The sequence below is a fragment of the Triturus cristatus genome, chromosome 10, assembly GCF_964204655.1.
Source record: "Triturus cristatus chromosome 10, aTriCri1.1, whole genome shotgun sequence".
In the NCBI taxonomy this organism is placed as follows: Eukaryota; Metazoa; Chordata; class Amphibia; order Caudata; family Salamandridae; genus Triturus; species Triturus cristatus.
Window position 1 is genome coordinate 947,246,833 of NC_140593.1, and position 17,205 is coordinate 947,264,037.

A 17,205-nucleotide genomic window follows, 5' to 3' on the forward strand; every position below is an offset into this window, starting at 1 on the left:
GCCACTGAACAGGAAAGGGCAGAATGGCAAAAGGAAGAAGAATTAGATGATGAGGGATGTTGGAGGTCAAAAGACATGTTAAAATGGAAATTACCCTATGCCTATGTCTTGCCTTTTGTGACTATGGCTCATGGACCTGCTCACGTTAGTGCTAAAAACAATTTCCCAATTGAATCCAGTCTGGGATAGTCCACTCATCCGGAAAACGGCTGAGCATTTGATTAAATATTGCATAATCTGCTTACAGCACAATCCTGGGAAGGGAGTATCAACCCCTACTGGTGGATTTTCTCCACCTCAGGTTCCCTTTGAAGCACTCCAAATGGGATTATATTCAACTAGAACGCTGCAACAATTTAAAATACGTACTAGTTGTGGTTTGTTCCTTCAGTAAGTGGGTGGAAGCCTATCCCACCAAATATAACACAGCCTTGACAACAGCTAAAGTTCTATTAAAAGAGTTCTTCCCCCGTTTTGGGGTTTGTAGAGTTTTATGGAGCGACAATGGCCCCCACTTCACTGGCCAGATAATCAAATATCTAATGAAGGGTTTGGGGGTAAAACAGAAGTTTCATGCTGCTAATTATCCCCAGGCAGTGGGTTTAGTAGAAAGATACAATGCCACCCTGAAACTAAAAGTGGCAAAAATTCAAGCAACAATGGGCCTTACATGGCCAGATGCTTTGCCACTCTCTTTGCTATCTGTTCGTTCCATCCCACACAGTAAGATTGGACTTTCTCCCTACGAGATAGTCTTTTGTAGACCTATGAATGTATGGGGACCCCCAAGACCAAATATGATTAAAGAAATACAGTACCCTGTTTTGAGTGACTATCTTAGAAACTTGACTGAAAAATTGTTTCCGATTCATCAGCAGGTGCTTGAAGCTATTCCAGACAAATCAGAGGGTTCGGCTCATGGTCTCCAAACCGGTGATTTCGTGCTCCTCAAGAACTTCCAGCATTCTAAGAATCTGGAACCTCGTTGGAAGAACATCGAGCAAGTGCTGCTGGCAACCCGAACTGCTGTCCGTGTCACCAACAGATATCAATGGATACATGGATCCCACTGCAAACGAATTGCAGCTACTGTTCTCCAGCCAGAAAGCAGAAGTGATCTAAATGACATCTTGCAGACTCAGAAAGGCGTTGCTCTTCTGAACGAAGACACCCTGTTCCCAGATCAAACTGTGCCCTCGGCATCAAGGTACGATCTACGACCAAGGAAGGGAAGCAGCAGATAGAGATACCGGAGGGCTGATTTCAATTAGTGGAACGGTTCGGCTGTGACACGTTGGGATCACAGAATCGGCTGAACTAGGTTCAGAGGGGGTTGTGATACGTGTTCAGTGTTGCCTGGATCTCTCTCCGACCTGTGGTGTCTCGATACCGAGAAGGAGACATGCAGAGACTGGGATCCAAGTTGCAGTTGCAAAACAAAGACATGACTCTGTGTATGTTGACTTTGATCATACTCTTGATAATCTTGGCAGCAGTTTTTTGGACAATGGAGAAAGTGATTCCGGCCCGAACCCTATTGCCCGCTACTACTCCTGTCCTCGCAGAACACGTGTACTATACCCTTCCCTATCACGAACAAAAGCACCGCATGTCCTACCTCAACAACACTTTCTTACAGATGTTGCATCATACTCACAACGCTACGAACACCACCAACTGTTGGGTGTGCGGAATGATGCCAGCTCACCAGAAAAAGGGAGGAACGCCTTTCATTCCCTTGCCATTTTCACATAATGGCTCCTGCAGAGCCTGGTTTGCACTGTTGTGGGCCTCTGATATTGCTAACATTGCTGACTATGATTAAGGAGGACTCAATGCAAAACTGAACAGAGTGTGTTTCCCCGATGAAGAAGGAGATCCCCAAGCCAAAGGAACTGTATGGGAAATGGGGGAATATCGCAGAGGGAATTCCTCCACCAGATATGTTTTCCCCAACATCCGAACAGCCAAGGGTAATGGACCTCCTATTATCGCTGTAACCTGAGCCCGAGCAGAACTTTGTGTGAGCAGTATTGGCCGTATTCCTGTGGGAAAAAGTGACTGTACAACAGTACTAAACATTACTGGAGAAAATAACAGTAGTTTTTTGTCCTCACATAATACCTACTTTATCTGTGGAAACAAGGCATACTATCATTTGCCACTTGGTTGGTCTGGCATCTGTTTTGTGTCTTTCTTACTTCCCCCTGTGTTTTTAGCACCTGCCTCTTATTATAAAGACTTGAAATTATTTAATGACATCTCTTTAAATAGGTTCAAACGGACCATAAATAGTGATCAAGTATATCAGACCGATACAGCATTGCAGCAATATGTAGATTTTAATTTGGGACTCTTTTTCTTCGTTGGTGCAGCCCTAAACAGTAGAAAGATAAGACGGCTAACCCGAGTAGTAGAAGCAGTAACTCATCAGACAGCAATGGCTCTAGGAAACATTACTGAAGAACTCCAGATTACAAGAATTGTAACTCTTCAAAATAGAATGGTGCTCGATGTAGTGCTCGCTGATCGTGGTGGAGCATGCCGCATCATAGGGAGTAGCTGTTGCGTGTTCATTCCTGACCACGCCCCTTCTGTCTATGACGCCATTTCTAAATTACACAAAATAGCTGCAGAAATACATCAAGACCAAGGAACATGGTCCTGGTCTGACTAGTTACAGGGACTTATCTCCACTTGCGGTTGGAAATTGTTAATGGGAATAGCAATCATAGGGGCCATCTTTTTCACTTGTTGCTGCATTCAATGTGCCCCCACAATATGTACAGCCTGTATAGACATTTGTAATAGTATTAAACCTTCCCCAGTCAATGTCCATGAATTAAATAGAGAAATGATTATGCACACCGAAATTCATGAACTAATTAATATTAATGTACACGATTAATATATGTACGTATTCAGCACAGCTGAAAAGGAAGGACTGTGAAACCTTAAAATCTGAATCTCTCGTTTTCTAATTTAGCTGTGCTTCATTCTAAAAGCCTAAACTAGCCCGCTTGGGCCGCGAGAGAGCAATGACCTCGAGGGACAGAATCCTGTGCACAATAGAGAGCTGCTATGCCAGCCCGGAGCCACAGGACATTGTACCCCACATGTGAAACCTTAAAATCTGAATCTCTCGTTTTCTAATTTAGCTGTGCTTCATTCATGCCCACCTTTGACCTGTTTTCAGCCTGACTCTATCCTTGACACCACACTTGCATAAATATTAGGTCACGAATCTAAGTTGAGATATTGTAGGCTGCGTTAACATGCAAAGTCAGCACAAAAGAACAGCTGGTGTCTACACTGTGGGTTTTGTGAATATTTTAAACAATGATAAAGCTTTAGACAAAGTTTGTTCAGATAAGCCTATCTTGTTATGCAGCTTCAAGACGCAACAGTTACACAAGGCACCAAGGTTGTTGATTCTTACCGATGGTCTCATTTGTGTGTTCTTCCCAAAGCTCTATTTACCTCTGGGCGTTCCTAGTCTGTGATTTTCCCTATAAAAACCCATGTAACCATTGTTCAGTGTGTTCTATCCTTGGGTATCTTGATGGTACTTGTTGGATGGAAACCCATTCAAGAATGATTAAATAAACTATTCATGGTTTGACTTTGCTCTCCTGTCGATTCCTCCTTACTTGATAAGAACCCGTGGCGAAGTGGTGATCCCTGCACCAGCAGGTTATTAATTAATCTGCTCCACACCACACACCGACCAACACCCAATTTACAAACATAGGAGGAAGAGGACAAGCCAAGTAAGTTATCGGTGAGGCTGTGAGGGGGAGAGCTGTGGGATGCCATAAGAACCTGACATACCCCAGGACCCTAGACACACAGAAGTGGAAGAACTCTCATAGTGTCCGGTATCTTGCACCCCCCCTACATAACCCAGGAACATAGATACGAAGGGGCTGAAACACCAAAGAAGTGGCAAAAGATGCAACATCAAGACCAGCTATGATACACTGAAAGGTGGTCGAAAAGAGAGAAGAGAAATCAGGGAACTAACAGGTCATACTAGACACGGACGGGAACACCTTATCGACTGCTGAGGCGCCCAGACTTGGAGGCCCACTCCACGGAGAGCGAGGGAGACAAGCAGATAAGGGAAAATCCAAAACCCGAGTAGACACTACCCCAGATCCGTCCAATCAGGAGCAATCTGTAGATGCGGACAGTGACCATCCACTTCTCCAAAAGATCGCCAAAAGGAAGGAACCAGGATCAGAAACAACAGTTGAAGAACAGCCACAACAGCAATTACAGGAAGGAGGTGAGGCGGAATATGGAAGGACTTGTCGGAAGCCAACTGTCACACTCTGCACCATGTTGGTGCTTAATCCAGAGGGGGAAACGACTTTAGTCATATCTATTTTCTTTCTCTACAGGGGGGCAGGGTTAAAGACCTCTCAGGCTTAACCTACAACACAGTTGTCACGTTGACGGTAGGGGCCATGAGCGTGAGTAAAGGGAGAGAATGGGGAGGGGGCGTAAAGTTTGAATTGGAAGTTATGAAGTTCAACTGAGAGAGGGGTATACAACCCCACAAATAGACAAGAGAAGAGTGGCAGTAAGGGCAAGGAGATACATGAGAGATGTTTGAAACAAACAATGCAGCACTATGACTGGGAATGTAATTCACAACAAAAGGCGAGGGTGAGTTCTCAGTTCTGACATGGAATGTCAACGGTTTCGGAAATAAAATAAAAAGGGGATTGGAGGCCATCTATTTTAAGAGATTAAAACCGGACATAATCTTACTCCAGGAGATGCACCTCAGAGGTAAACAATGTGCATTCTCTGGAAGAGGTGCCTACACAACCCTGGCACATGCCGGGTACATATCAGAATTTAGAGGGGTGGCCATCCTAATTAAAAAAAGAACTCCCCCTTTCTTATGGTCAAGAAGTGGGAAGACCTAGATGGCACATTTGTTGCGATACAGTTGAGATTGGGGCAGAGAGAACTCACATAGGTCAGCGTGTACACCCCTCCCAGACTGCAAAAACACGCAATTGATAAAGTGGCGGGTATATTATTAGAGTCGACACCATCAATGCATATAATCAGAGAAGATTTTTTTTTTTTTTTTTTTTTTTTTTTTGAAACCGTTTATTGCAGTTTGTAAAAGTTACAGGTATGGGCCTACAACCACCCGGCCGGCCGCTAGAATGACAAAAGCATATTGCATACATACAGTAAAAGTCTCTCGGCAGTGCAGAGCAGTGAAACAGGAGTAATCAATGGTGCAGGCCACACAGCTCCAAGCCCACAGTACGGTTTCTTTTTCTTAAAACAAAACTACACCAAAAAACCACACCCGCAAGGCAACCCGCGATCCAAGTGACAGCACGTGCTCCATAAGTGGGGGATCCAAACCAGCAGCAGAACTCTGAGGAGGGGAATGGGAGTAGATCAGGGACTGGGGGACCGCGCGCCCGCGGCCGAGGGGGGGGGCCATCTAGGGAGACGGAGCAGGCGAGGCAGCCGGTAGCAGTGGTGGCTCACAAATACCCCCGCGGTAGGCGTTCCAGGGGCCCCAGAGTTTCACCCACGCCCCAGGCTTACCCCTCGCCACATACACCACCTTTTCACGAAACATACACCAATCCATATGCTCTTTCCAGGCCGACACCGCAGGGGGCCTCTGGGATCCCCACAATTGAGCAATGTCACGCTTAGCTATCATGTATCCCAGAGTCACCCACCGCGTCTGCGGGACCGAATAGTCATTCGGTTCCCATACATTCAGCAAGCATCTCCTCGCTTCAGGCAGCAGCGCGACACGCGTAACCACACGCAGGACCTCATGCACACCACGCCAGAATCGCTCCACCTTCGGGCACTCCCACAGTATATGCATGAAAGTCGCCAACGCACCACAGCCACGCTTACACATTCCGTCACCAGCGAAACCCATACGCAGAAGCCTTGGCCCCGTCACGTAAACCCGGTGAAGGATCTTGAGCTGGACGAAACGAAGGCGAGCCGGGATGGCCACCTCTTTCGGAGAGGCCACCGCGGAAATCCAATCCTCGTCGTCCAGTTCCAGCCCGTCGGCAACCCAGGCCTCGCGGAGACTAGTCAGCAGGCACGATCTATCGTTGATCAGTTTTTTGTATATGAGGGAGATCGTGCTGTCCGGTACATGGCCGTCCAGCACTCTGTCCTCCAGGGGGGAAGACTCCGGAATGGATGCGACGTCCGGGAAGACGGAGCCCAGCGCATGGCGGACTTGTAGGTACCGAAAGTACTCTCTGCCCTGTAGCTGAAACTCCGACAGCAGCGTCTCAAAAGTTTTAAATCCCCCTCTCGTCCAGAGATCTCCCACCGTGCTGATTCCGATCGTGTCCCACTTCTCGAAGCCCTTCGACGTCCACAGGGAGCCCAACCTCTCAGATGCATACAGCGGTGACGCCCGGGTCAAACGGTCCTTCCACCCCATAGCTGCATTAGCCGCGTGCCAGACACGCACCATGACACGCGTCGGTCCCGTCAAACGGGAGTCGGGCGCGCCAGAGTAGAGCGCGCGATTGTAATCGCCACCGGGTAGGAGCATCTTATCCATCTCAAATGCCGGGTTCAAGGCGGGCCCATAAAGGCCATGATTAATTGCAGCTAGTTGGGAGGCCCAGTAATACCGTTTAATGTCCGGGAGGGCGACCCCCCCATCGTACCACGGGAGCGTCAATTTAGCCAGAGCAATGCGCGGCCTCCCGTCCCAGAACAGGCGCCGCTGGAGGCCCTCCACCTCACGGAAATAGCGTGCCGGGACCAAGTCCATAGTATTCTGGAGGGCGTAGAGGAAGCGCGGCAGGGACATCATTTTAAACAAGGCCGCCCGGCCGAGCGGCGAGAGCGGCAGACGCCGCCAGCGCACCACGTCCTTCCTCAAGCGCTGGAGGGGGGGTAGCAAATTCCGCTCATAGCGGGCCTCCGGGTCAAGTGTGATATAGATACCCAGGTATCGAAAACCTTGGGAGGCAATCTGGATCGGACAGTCCCGTGGTAGGGCCGGAGCCTCCCCGGAAAGCACATAGACACAGGATTTCGCCCAGTTGATGACCAGGCCTGAGTTGCGACCAAATGAGCGCAAAACATCAACCAGGACGATCAGTGATTTACGCGGGGAGGCGAGATACAGAAGGATATCGTCAGCATAGAGGGACACACGGTCCTCATGCTCGGGGGTCCAGCGGAGACCACGGATAGAGGGGTGCCACCGCAGCCACTCCGCCAGGGGCTCCAGGGCCAGGGCAAACAGGAGAGGCGACAGGGGGCAACCCTGTCGCGTACCCCTCCCCAGCGCGAACGGGGCCGAGACTCGCCCATTCACTACCACCTGCGCCAATGGGCCCGAATACAGCAATTTGACCCAGCTAATGAAACCCGGGCCGAACCCGAATTTCGCCAGCATCGCCCAGATGTATGGCCATTCAAGCGTATCAAACGCCATGGTGGCGTCCAAGGACGCCAAGATGGCCGGCTCCCGCACAAATGGGACACGCGCGAGCACCCCGTGCAAGCGCCGCAGATTGAGCGCCGTGTTGCGGTGCGGTATAAAGCCTGATTGGTCTTGGTGGACCAAATCGCCCACCACGCCAACCAACCGGTTGGCCAACACCTTGGCGAGGATTTTGGGCTCCGCGTTCAAAAGCGAAATCGGCCTATAGGATGTGACCCGTTCACGGGGCTTCCCCTCCTTGTGGATCACCACAATTGTGGCCAGACGCTGGTCCGGCGGGAGGGAACCCTGCGAGTGGGCCGCCAGGAACATCGCGCGCAGGTGGGGCGCCAACACATCCGGGCGTAGCTTGTAGAGCTCGATGGGAATACCATTGGGGCCCATGGCCTTGCCGGATGCAACCGAACGAATAGCTAAGGCAATTTCGTCCGAGGTGGGAGGGGCGTCCAGCGAATCCCTGTCCTCCACCGTTAGGGAGGGCAGTGCGATGTCCCGAAGCAGGGCATGAGAATCTTCCTCCGAGCAGGGGGAAACCGGGGAGTAGACTCCGCGGAAATAATCCGCGAAGCAGGAGACAATGGCTTCCGGCTCAGTGACACACGCACCATCAACACTCTCAATCAAAGGCACTACGCGGCTCGCTCTCTCCCTCCTATCCAACCACGCAATCAATTTGCCAGCCTTATCACCCACATCATACAATCGCCCCTGCTGCTCTCTACTGAGGCCCCTGGCCGCCTCCGTGACGAGGGCCCGATAGGCCGCCTGCTTTAGGTGCAGAACATGCAACTTGGCGTCTGTTACCCCACTCCCCAGGTCACCCTCCAGTTCTGCAATCTCGGCCTCTACCCGGGTCACCTCCTCCCGCTCGCGCCGCCGGGCATGGGAGATAAAGGAGAGGGCCTCCCCTCTAAGGACTACCTTGAAAGCCTCCCACAGGGAGAGGGCCGAAGAGACCGACCCCACATTCTCGTCGAAATATCGCTGTAAGGATTTGATCAAATCGGCACGAATGGTGGGGTCGCGCAAATACCATGCATTGATTGGGGCCACCCTGCCATCCCCCCTCGGGAAGACATCGAAATGCAACAACAATGGGGAGTGGTCTGAGATACCCCGCGCCAGATGGCGCACCTCCCCCACCCTCCCTGCATGGGCCGCCGGGACAAGGATGTAATCAAGCCGCGAGAGGCTACCATGGGCACCCGAGTGGAAGGTGTACTGTCGCAATGCGGGATGCTTTAATCGCCAGCAATCCACCAGGCCCAGCGTGTCCAGAAGGCCGGGCAGCCACGCCTGTGCCCGGGGGAGGTCCCTAGGGGGATGGCGATCCATAGACCCAGAGGCTACCGCATTAAAGTCCCCTCCAACCACCAGCAGGCCACTCGGAAGGTCCAGAAGGAGGCGCCCCAGGTCCGCGAATGTGGTGGCTTGTAGCCCAGGCGGGACGTACACTGATATAAAGATAAACACTCTACCCTCCATTCTTCCCACCAGAACCGTGTAGCGTCCCCCCTCATCATGGCGCACCTCATCAATCTCCAACGGGAGCGAGTTCTTGATCATAATACCCACCCCCCGCGAGCCCGAGGTGAAGCCGGAATGGGCCGCCAAACGATATCCCCGCCGATTCATTGCATGAAAGGAGTTACCTATAAGGTGCGTCTCCTGCAGGAAGACAACATCTGGTGAAATACGTTTTAAGTACTGCAGGACCACACCACGCTTAATCCTATCCCCCAGGCCGTTAACATTCCATGACAAGACAGTCAAATCCCTACCCCCCATCATACGTCAAAACAATCGGTTGTCCCCCATCGAGCATCCTAAAGTCAACAACATAGTAGCGGGTTTGCCCTGCGGTGCTAACAAACAACACACCCCCCCCACCCCCCGGTCCCAACAGAACTCCCCCCTCCCTGCACCCCTGCATGAGCCCAGACAGCCCCCCCAAAGTGCAGTGTGCCTGTCGCCCCGTAGCTAAAATACTAACTAGTCCCCCAGAGGAGGAGGGAAGCCCCCAACAGACCCCGCACGACCTCCATAGGAGGGGAACATACGCAATCAATAAATGGTGAAGGAACAACGTCCAGAGCAAGGCCTATTCAGTCACCCCTCAATTCTGATCCGGCGGGCCCTCCTCGCCAGCCGCGCCCCCCCCCGCCCCCCCGGCCCCGATCTCCAGGCAGGGTGTCCAGCCAGTCCCCAGCCGCCTCGGGCCGGTCGAAGAAGTGCGTGCGACCATCCACCTCTACCCTCAGCTTAGCTGGAAAGAGCATAGAGTACTTGAGGTTCAGGTCCCTTAGGCGACGTTTAACACCAAGAAAGCTCTGTCGCTGCTTCTGGACCGCCGGAGTAAAGTCTGGGTAGAAATGTACCTCCATGTTGTCAAGCTTGACCGGTCCCTGTTGCCTGGAGGTCTGGAGGATAGCATCTCTGTCCCGAAAATTAAAAATCCGGGCAATGAGAGGCCGCGGCGGGGCACCAGTCTTAGGTCTGCCCCCGGGGACCCGGTGAGCACGCTCCACCGCAAAAAGCTTACTCAGCCCCCGGGGCTGGAGATGGGTCAGGATCAACTCTTCCACGAAAAGATCCGCCGCCTCCGCCTCTCGTCCCTCCGGCACCCCCACAATACGGACATTATTCCTCCGGGCCCGACCCTCGGAGTCCTCCAATCGCCGGTCCATCAGGGCGCTCGCCTGGCCAAGCCGGCGCACCTCCTTCTGGAGGGCCACCACGTCTGTCGTGAGGCTCGTTGTGGTGTGGGCCAGGGAGTCGACTCGGTCGTTTGTTTTGGACAAGTCTGCCCTCACAAGGCTCACATCCACCAGGACCGAGTCTATTTTTTGCGCTAAGGTGTCAAAACGCTGGTCCACCGAGGCCTTCATCTCTGCGATGGCGCCCATGACGTCCCGGAGGGTCAGATCCACCGGATGAGCAGATGCCTCCGTCGGGCCCACCGGGGATGCACGCGATGTCTCCGGAGAACCCTTCTGGAGCGTGTAGCGGTCCATACTGTTGGCCTGGTGCGCCGTGCCACGGCGGGTCGTCTTCACCTTCGCCCGGTCGCCATCTTGTTTGGTGGACATGCTGGCTCTTCCACCGTCGTGCCAAGCTCCCCAAACGGGCCGCTATACCAAGTCACGGGTGCCAGGGGGGGGGCAGGGGCGATCACCGCACCGCGGGTCAACCCACCGCCGGCGGGTCAGCCGGGCTCCTGGACAAGGCCACACCACCGCACCCCGCTCCGCAGCCCAACCCCGCTTGAGAGCTAGGAGGGCGCAAAAGCGAAAGTGAAAGTGCGGGGTACGCCAGTCGCCCAGCCCCGCTCGCCGCTGTTATTCACTTTGTGCCCGGATCGCCCCACTACTCCAATCCGGGGGGCCGGCGAGGAGAAGGCCGCAACCTTCGATCGATGCTCCCACCGGCGTTCGGGGTCCGATTCGAGCCCAAAAAACGGGTGGCGCCTCAGCTCCGGTTCCCCAACACAGTCCCCTCAACAAGGACAGGATATCGCCAGGATTAATTCAGGAGGTCGCGGAGGTCCTCGGGAGCCTCGCACCTACGCGGCCATCTTGGTTGCGCGCTAGGCTCCTCCTCCATCAGAGAAGATTTTAATGATTTGGTAGATCCACTTATAGACCGCTCACATACAACACCAGGACAGCAGAAGACAACTCAACTGGCTGGGTTTTTAAATACACTAGGTCTGGTTGACCTGGGCGCAAACAACACCCCACCAAATGCACAAACTCCTTTCTCTCAGGAGGTTACAGGGTGCTCTCTAGGCTTGACCACCTTTTTGCCCCGGAAGGTGAGATAGGGACGGTTGAGAAGGCAGAGTACCTGGCGAGGGGGCTGTCTGATCACTCGCCCCTATGGCTCTCAGTAGGAGGACACCAACACAGACAGAGATCAGGATGGAGATTGAATGCATGGGAACTGCGAGATGAGACGGTAGAGAGTGAGATTAGAGTAAACTGAGAACTATATTTCCTTGAAAACGAAGATACAGTGTCCTCAGCAGTAGTTCTGTGGGAAGCCTACAAAACGGTACTCCGAGACAGGGCACAAAACATCATAGCACACAAGAGGAAACGAGAGTCCCAAGAGATAGAAGCGCTAGAATGCAAGCTGTTAGAACTGGAGGGACATCGTAACCCGGACAACGACCCACACATTATGCACCACATCGCTATTACCCGTAAGGAATACCATACAATACACAAAAAGAAGCTTAGTCCCAACTCGTAGCAATGCTTCACCGCCTTTAAAAATGGGCAATAGAGCTGGAAGACTACTAGCATCGCTAGGTAGGAAAGAAAGAGAAGCGAGGTGGATCGCAGAAATACAAAGAGATGGGGTCACGTATACGACGGCCCAAGACATAGCAGAGGTCTTTGCATAATATTATGCAGACTTTTACAAAGATAGACCACTGGCAGCAGACAGCCAAATTAGGGATAACCTTAGAGCGAATACTACCCCTACGTTATCCGCAGAAGACAAAGCAAGCCTCGAAAATTAAATATCTCTGGAAGAAGTCGTCACAGTCATTGCCAAACAGAAATCAGGGAAAGTTCCAGGCCCCAACGGATTGCCGGCAGAACTTTTTAAAACTAATGCTGCCCTATTGGGCCCACATCTCCTAAAAATTTACCTGCCATTCCAGACTGACGGGCCTCTCGCACTAGACCTCCGTAGCAACACAATAGTGGCAATCCATAAACCAGGGAAACCAGCACTAGAGTGTGGGTCTTACCGGCCCATATCACTACTGAACGTTGAGATAAAGATACTGGCCATGATCCTAGCAACAAGATTGCTACCAGTAGTTACATCTGGAGTAACATCGACTGATTTCCCAGTGAGCCTAGGCACTAGGCAGTGGTGCCCTCCATCTCCCCTACTATTCGCCATGATACTAGAACCACTAGCATGCCTGATCAGGAACCACCCAGACATTAGGTACTTTACCGACAACTCAGTCACAGCTGAAAGATCAGCATATTTCACTCTACGCAGACAACATCCTTTTATATATCACAACCCCAAAAGGGTCACTTCCCATTGTAATGCAGGTATTCGAGAACTATGGGTGGCACGCCGGCTATTGTATAAGCTGGGGAAAATAATTTAGCCTATATTCGGTGGGGGGGAAGCTTAGACATTCAAAGTCTCCCCAACCAACTACAGGTAAATAAAGAGGGATTCAAATATCTAGGCCTATATATAACTACCAACATATCAATGAGTCTTAACAAAAACATTAAAAGGGTGCTGAAGGAATTCCAAGAAGACGTGCAACGATGGAGAAATCTTCCCATGACATTACTAGGTAAGGGGGCCATGTTTAAGATGATCACACTCCCAAAGTTGCTACATGTCCTTCAAAACACACACCACAAAATTCCCGAAGAGATCTTTAAAACAATAGATGCAGAGATGCGCATACTCCTTTGGAATGGGGGACACCCACGAGTAAGCCTACAGACACTTCAACGTAGTCAGTACAAGGGGGGGGATAGCGCTCCCAGACATCAGATCATATTACCGCACAGCACACCTGATCGCCATAAATGAGTGGGGACACCTGCTGGGAGAACAGCCAACATATGCCCTTGAGTGCTTTCAATTCTACCCTCGCACACACCTTCACTACCTATACAGGGGCAAAGGAACCCAACAGCTACTCCCAACAACCCAAAAGGCAATAGAAGCATGGAAAACAGCAGAACGCCAAATAAAATGGGATGAGAAACACACAAGTGAGATTCCATTATGGGAGGGGAAACGCCTACCAGAAATAGGCAAATTAAAAGGCCTCCAAACTTGAAATATGAGTGGGATATCCAGATTGGGAGACATAATAGAGAAGGGCGCCCAGATCCTTTTTAGCTCAATCCAGCGAGAATATAAACTGAAGGACACACAAAGATACAACTACTTAAAACTACAACATGCCTGGAGAGCTGAGAAGCTGGACGCATCAGAACACCCAGAATTCGAACCACCAGAGGGCAGATTATTGCAGGGCGAAATCACGGACAAAGCAGTCTCAAGAACATATAAAACACGTATAAACAACATGCCAGATAACCTAAAATCGCTTTGAACAAAATGGGAGGTCACCATGGGCGAGTTGGAAGAAATAGACTGGGAGGCGGCGTTAATGCCCCCAAGGGAAGTGGTCATAAAACTACAACTGTGGTTGATACAATTCAAGATCCTACACAGGACATACTTTGATAGGGCGAGCCAACATAAAATTGGGAAGGCTGCAACACCAGAATGTCTCCACTGTAAGGTAGAGCAAGGGACGTACATGCACACACTATGGGAATACAATTGCATACAAGTATACTGGCACCAAATAACAGAAGAACTGGGTAAGATACTGCAGACACTGATATGTTTAGATCCCAAATACGTTTTTCTAGGCATTCGCTCTAAGGTGGATCTTCCCCGCTACAAACTCGTGCTATGTAACCTGGGGATGATTGTGGCCAAAAGAGACATTGCTAGGCACTGGGGAGCCCCGGTTCCCCCCACCATGACAGGATGGAGGTGGGGAATGGACCTCTATATGGGATCAGAAAGGGTTACGTACCAGGCAAGAGGGTGCCTGAAGAAATTTACTAGGATCTGGGGCCCATGGCTGAGATATTATGGACTGGAAATAGAGGGTTAGGGGATAGAGCCCCTTGCATGACCAAGGGCGCCAGAATTAAGACGAAACTGAGTAACTCGTCAACCTCCCCTAGATATACACCACAAGTCAATGCTACTGGGTAAACAAATCTTACTGACATTAATGCTGCAAATGTTCATATCTGTATCAACGCCGACTGTACGCAAAGAAGTAATCTCTCACAGTGTTTTTTGTCTACTGTTTAAAGATGTTCTCTTTTTCCTATTGCTGTATACAGTATTTATCTTTGTAAGATGCAAAATAAAAATATTTTAAAAGACCAAAAAAAAAAGTTTTTAAAACGAAGCCATGTCTGTTGATGATCCATACAAAGGTTAGCTGGTCATTTGCAGTTGCTGATTGCTCAATTTACACTGATACTAATGAGATGTAACGTTGGCCTAAATCATGTTTACTTGTGTAAAATGATAACATAATAATGTAATACTGCCACAAATTGTGCGTCATTACGTTGTTAATTTGCCTCTTCTTGCTGCATAATCACATCCTCACCTGCCACATAATTTGGTCTTCAGCTGCCACATAATTCTAGTGGCCCTCAATATATTATATGCATTTAATGTTTGTTTAAAACTGTTCCTATATCTGACCTAGATAAAAGAAACTGCTTATAAATAACTAATTTTAAGAAAAATTTTCCTTCTTGTTAAAGACTTGAAGTAAGATACGATGGGCAAAGGTTTCGGTCTGAGGGGAATGACCAATGTAGTAGAGCAGGAGGAGACACAGTAGGCGGAAGGTCAAATTAACTATTCCATCGCTTGCAGTTAATCAGCCCCCGCCTACCTACCAAGAGTATACTATTGATCCAATTAAGCACATTCCCAAAAGTCTTGTTTACAATGCATGATGAATGACTCGTGTGATTTGCAGTAATTGAATATAAGATCCACTGCCTTCAGATTTATACTATTAATTTGTGTATATTGACATTATCTCCTAAAGTCTTTTTTCTAGGTAACGGGGTACATAGTTATGTACAGGGGTCAGGTTATCACAGAGAAGTTATAATTTCTACTATCATAAGCAGTTATAAATGTGAAATATTACTGCCCCTCTTAAAATCCAATACTCTGGGACTCTGAAATTAAAAGTGATATCGTTGTCGCCCATTACAAGCTGTGCATTTGAAATGGGGCATCAAATGCAGACGTTGATGCTCTGTGCACCAAAACCCTCATGTAGCAGCATTTCCCATGCATTTAACACTGCTCCCCCAAGTGCCGGTAAAGAATAAAGATCAGCAGGGTAAACCTGGGATGAATGAGTTTCCAAGAAAAGAAGCACGCCTTCTATCACAGAGAATACAACAAAACAATGCGCATTTTTGACCTAGGTAAGTATCACCGAAACCAAATGATATTTTACTGTAGTTCCTTATTAAAAAAAAAGTCCCAGAAGAGTTGTCTGTGTCATGCTGTAACTCACCGGCATCCACGTGCGCATGCGCGTGCCCATTTGCCACACCGTTCCTCTCCTCAATCTCATCCAGCTTTAGGACGACAGGGGACGGGGAAGTCCGCGTTTCCGGCATATTCGCCAAGCCCATCTTCATCTGAATGTTGCTTGCGTAATTAAACTGCCACTTCACTTTCAGAATAACACTGTCTAGAACAGGTGAAAATAAATCCCATGAAAAGATGTTGGGATACGTTAAAGCAAATACCATTTCCGTTAAAATCTTCCTCTTATGAACTTATATTGATTTAGCAAACACATGTTAAATAAAATGTAAGTTGGTTTGTCCCAGGCCATTCCTGTCCTATTCAGAACTTTGGATGGGCGATGGAACCCCTGGGAGTGCATTTTAAGAATGTTGATGTGCTCCAGTCTGATTTATACCTTATGGCTGAGGGAGCTTTTGTGGCAGGTGGGAACGCCTATCAAGAGAATAAACTTACCCATTATATCTGGATGTTCCGGATTTCTTCTTTCACACTTCTTTCATTTGACAATGACTACAATACACTGTGCAGTGGGGCAGCTTGGCGTTCCCACCCCTGTAATGTACTTCTCTGCATCTGCCGGCTTTTTAGCTCCTTGAAAGTGTACTGTGTTTGGTAGGTTTTCAATTATATAGCCTACGATCTCTGTCCTGAAATCTTCCACCCAGTGAGATGACGCTTTTGCTCATCGAGTATTTATCTGGGCTTTCTGTGGTTGGTTTCAGTTAGCTGTGAAGCGTACCTGCTTGTGAGCCCATTGCCGATGTGTTTATAGAGCCAGAACATAAACTCAGTGTGCAGGGCTCCTTCCATATTGTGTGTGCGTGTCTTTCAGTCAGTCTTTTGCCAATACGGAAGATTCAATCTATGGCCTCTTCAGGAACTTCAAGTTATCTGCATGTGGGACATACGTTTTTGAGGAGAGTTCGTGTTCTCGATGTGTGGCCTCTCAGAGGTATCTGCGCTGTCATCTTTCTGCTGAGTGGAGGAATATCAGTATTATTGCGGTATCCATGGTCACAGACATCACAGAGTTTTTTATTTCATGCCTGTCTGTGGTTGCATTTGTATCCTATCGGCTTGGCACAGTTCAAGTAATTGACTGGTTCTGTTCTTCGTCATGCACACCATATTAGAGCCCTGATCTTTGCCTGTTTCTAGTCTTGTGGTGCCACCGCTGACAGGTACAGCTCGAATTTAGATCTTTCCGTGTTTCTTCGCTGATAGGCACAGGTTGTAGGTTGTCTGCATTTTAAGTGTCCTCGCAGCCTGATGACTGGGCGTGGCGGAGGCTAGCCTGGAATCTGCTTTTCAGCTGGTGAATTAATTCCTGGGCTGCAGATGTCATACTCTAACCTTAAAGAGACAGCACCTATTTAACCCCTTTAGTGCCCATGACGAGCTGGACTCGTCATGGGCTGCGGTGGCGCTGTGCCCATGACGAGTCCAGCTCGTCATGAACTCCGCCCGCTAATGTTAAGCGCGGCACTGGGCGGGGAAAGGGGCGGGCATGCAAGGGGTTAAAGACTCTCATGTTTTCCTTTTAGGACTGAAGAGAGGTATTTGGA

The 17,205-nt window shown here is 49.6% G+C and overlaps 1 protein-coding gene across 1 annotated transcript in view; it reads right to left on the minus strand.

The window, feature by feature from the left end:
- The window catches only part of SEC22C (SEC22 homolog C, vesicle trafficking protein), a 186,484-nt gene that overhangs the window by 101,565 nt on the left and 67,714 nt on the right, over positions 1 to 17,205 (minus strand). The window contains exon 5 of the mRNA XM_085628780.1: positions 15,621 to 15,800. Within this exon, the coding sequence (XP_085484906.1) occupies positions 15,621 to 15,800 (180 nt within the window). The remainder of the gene's footprint in view (positions 1 to 15,620; positions 15,801 to 17,205) is intronic.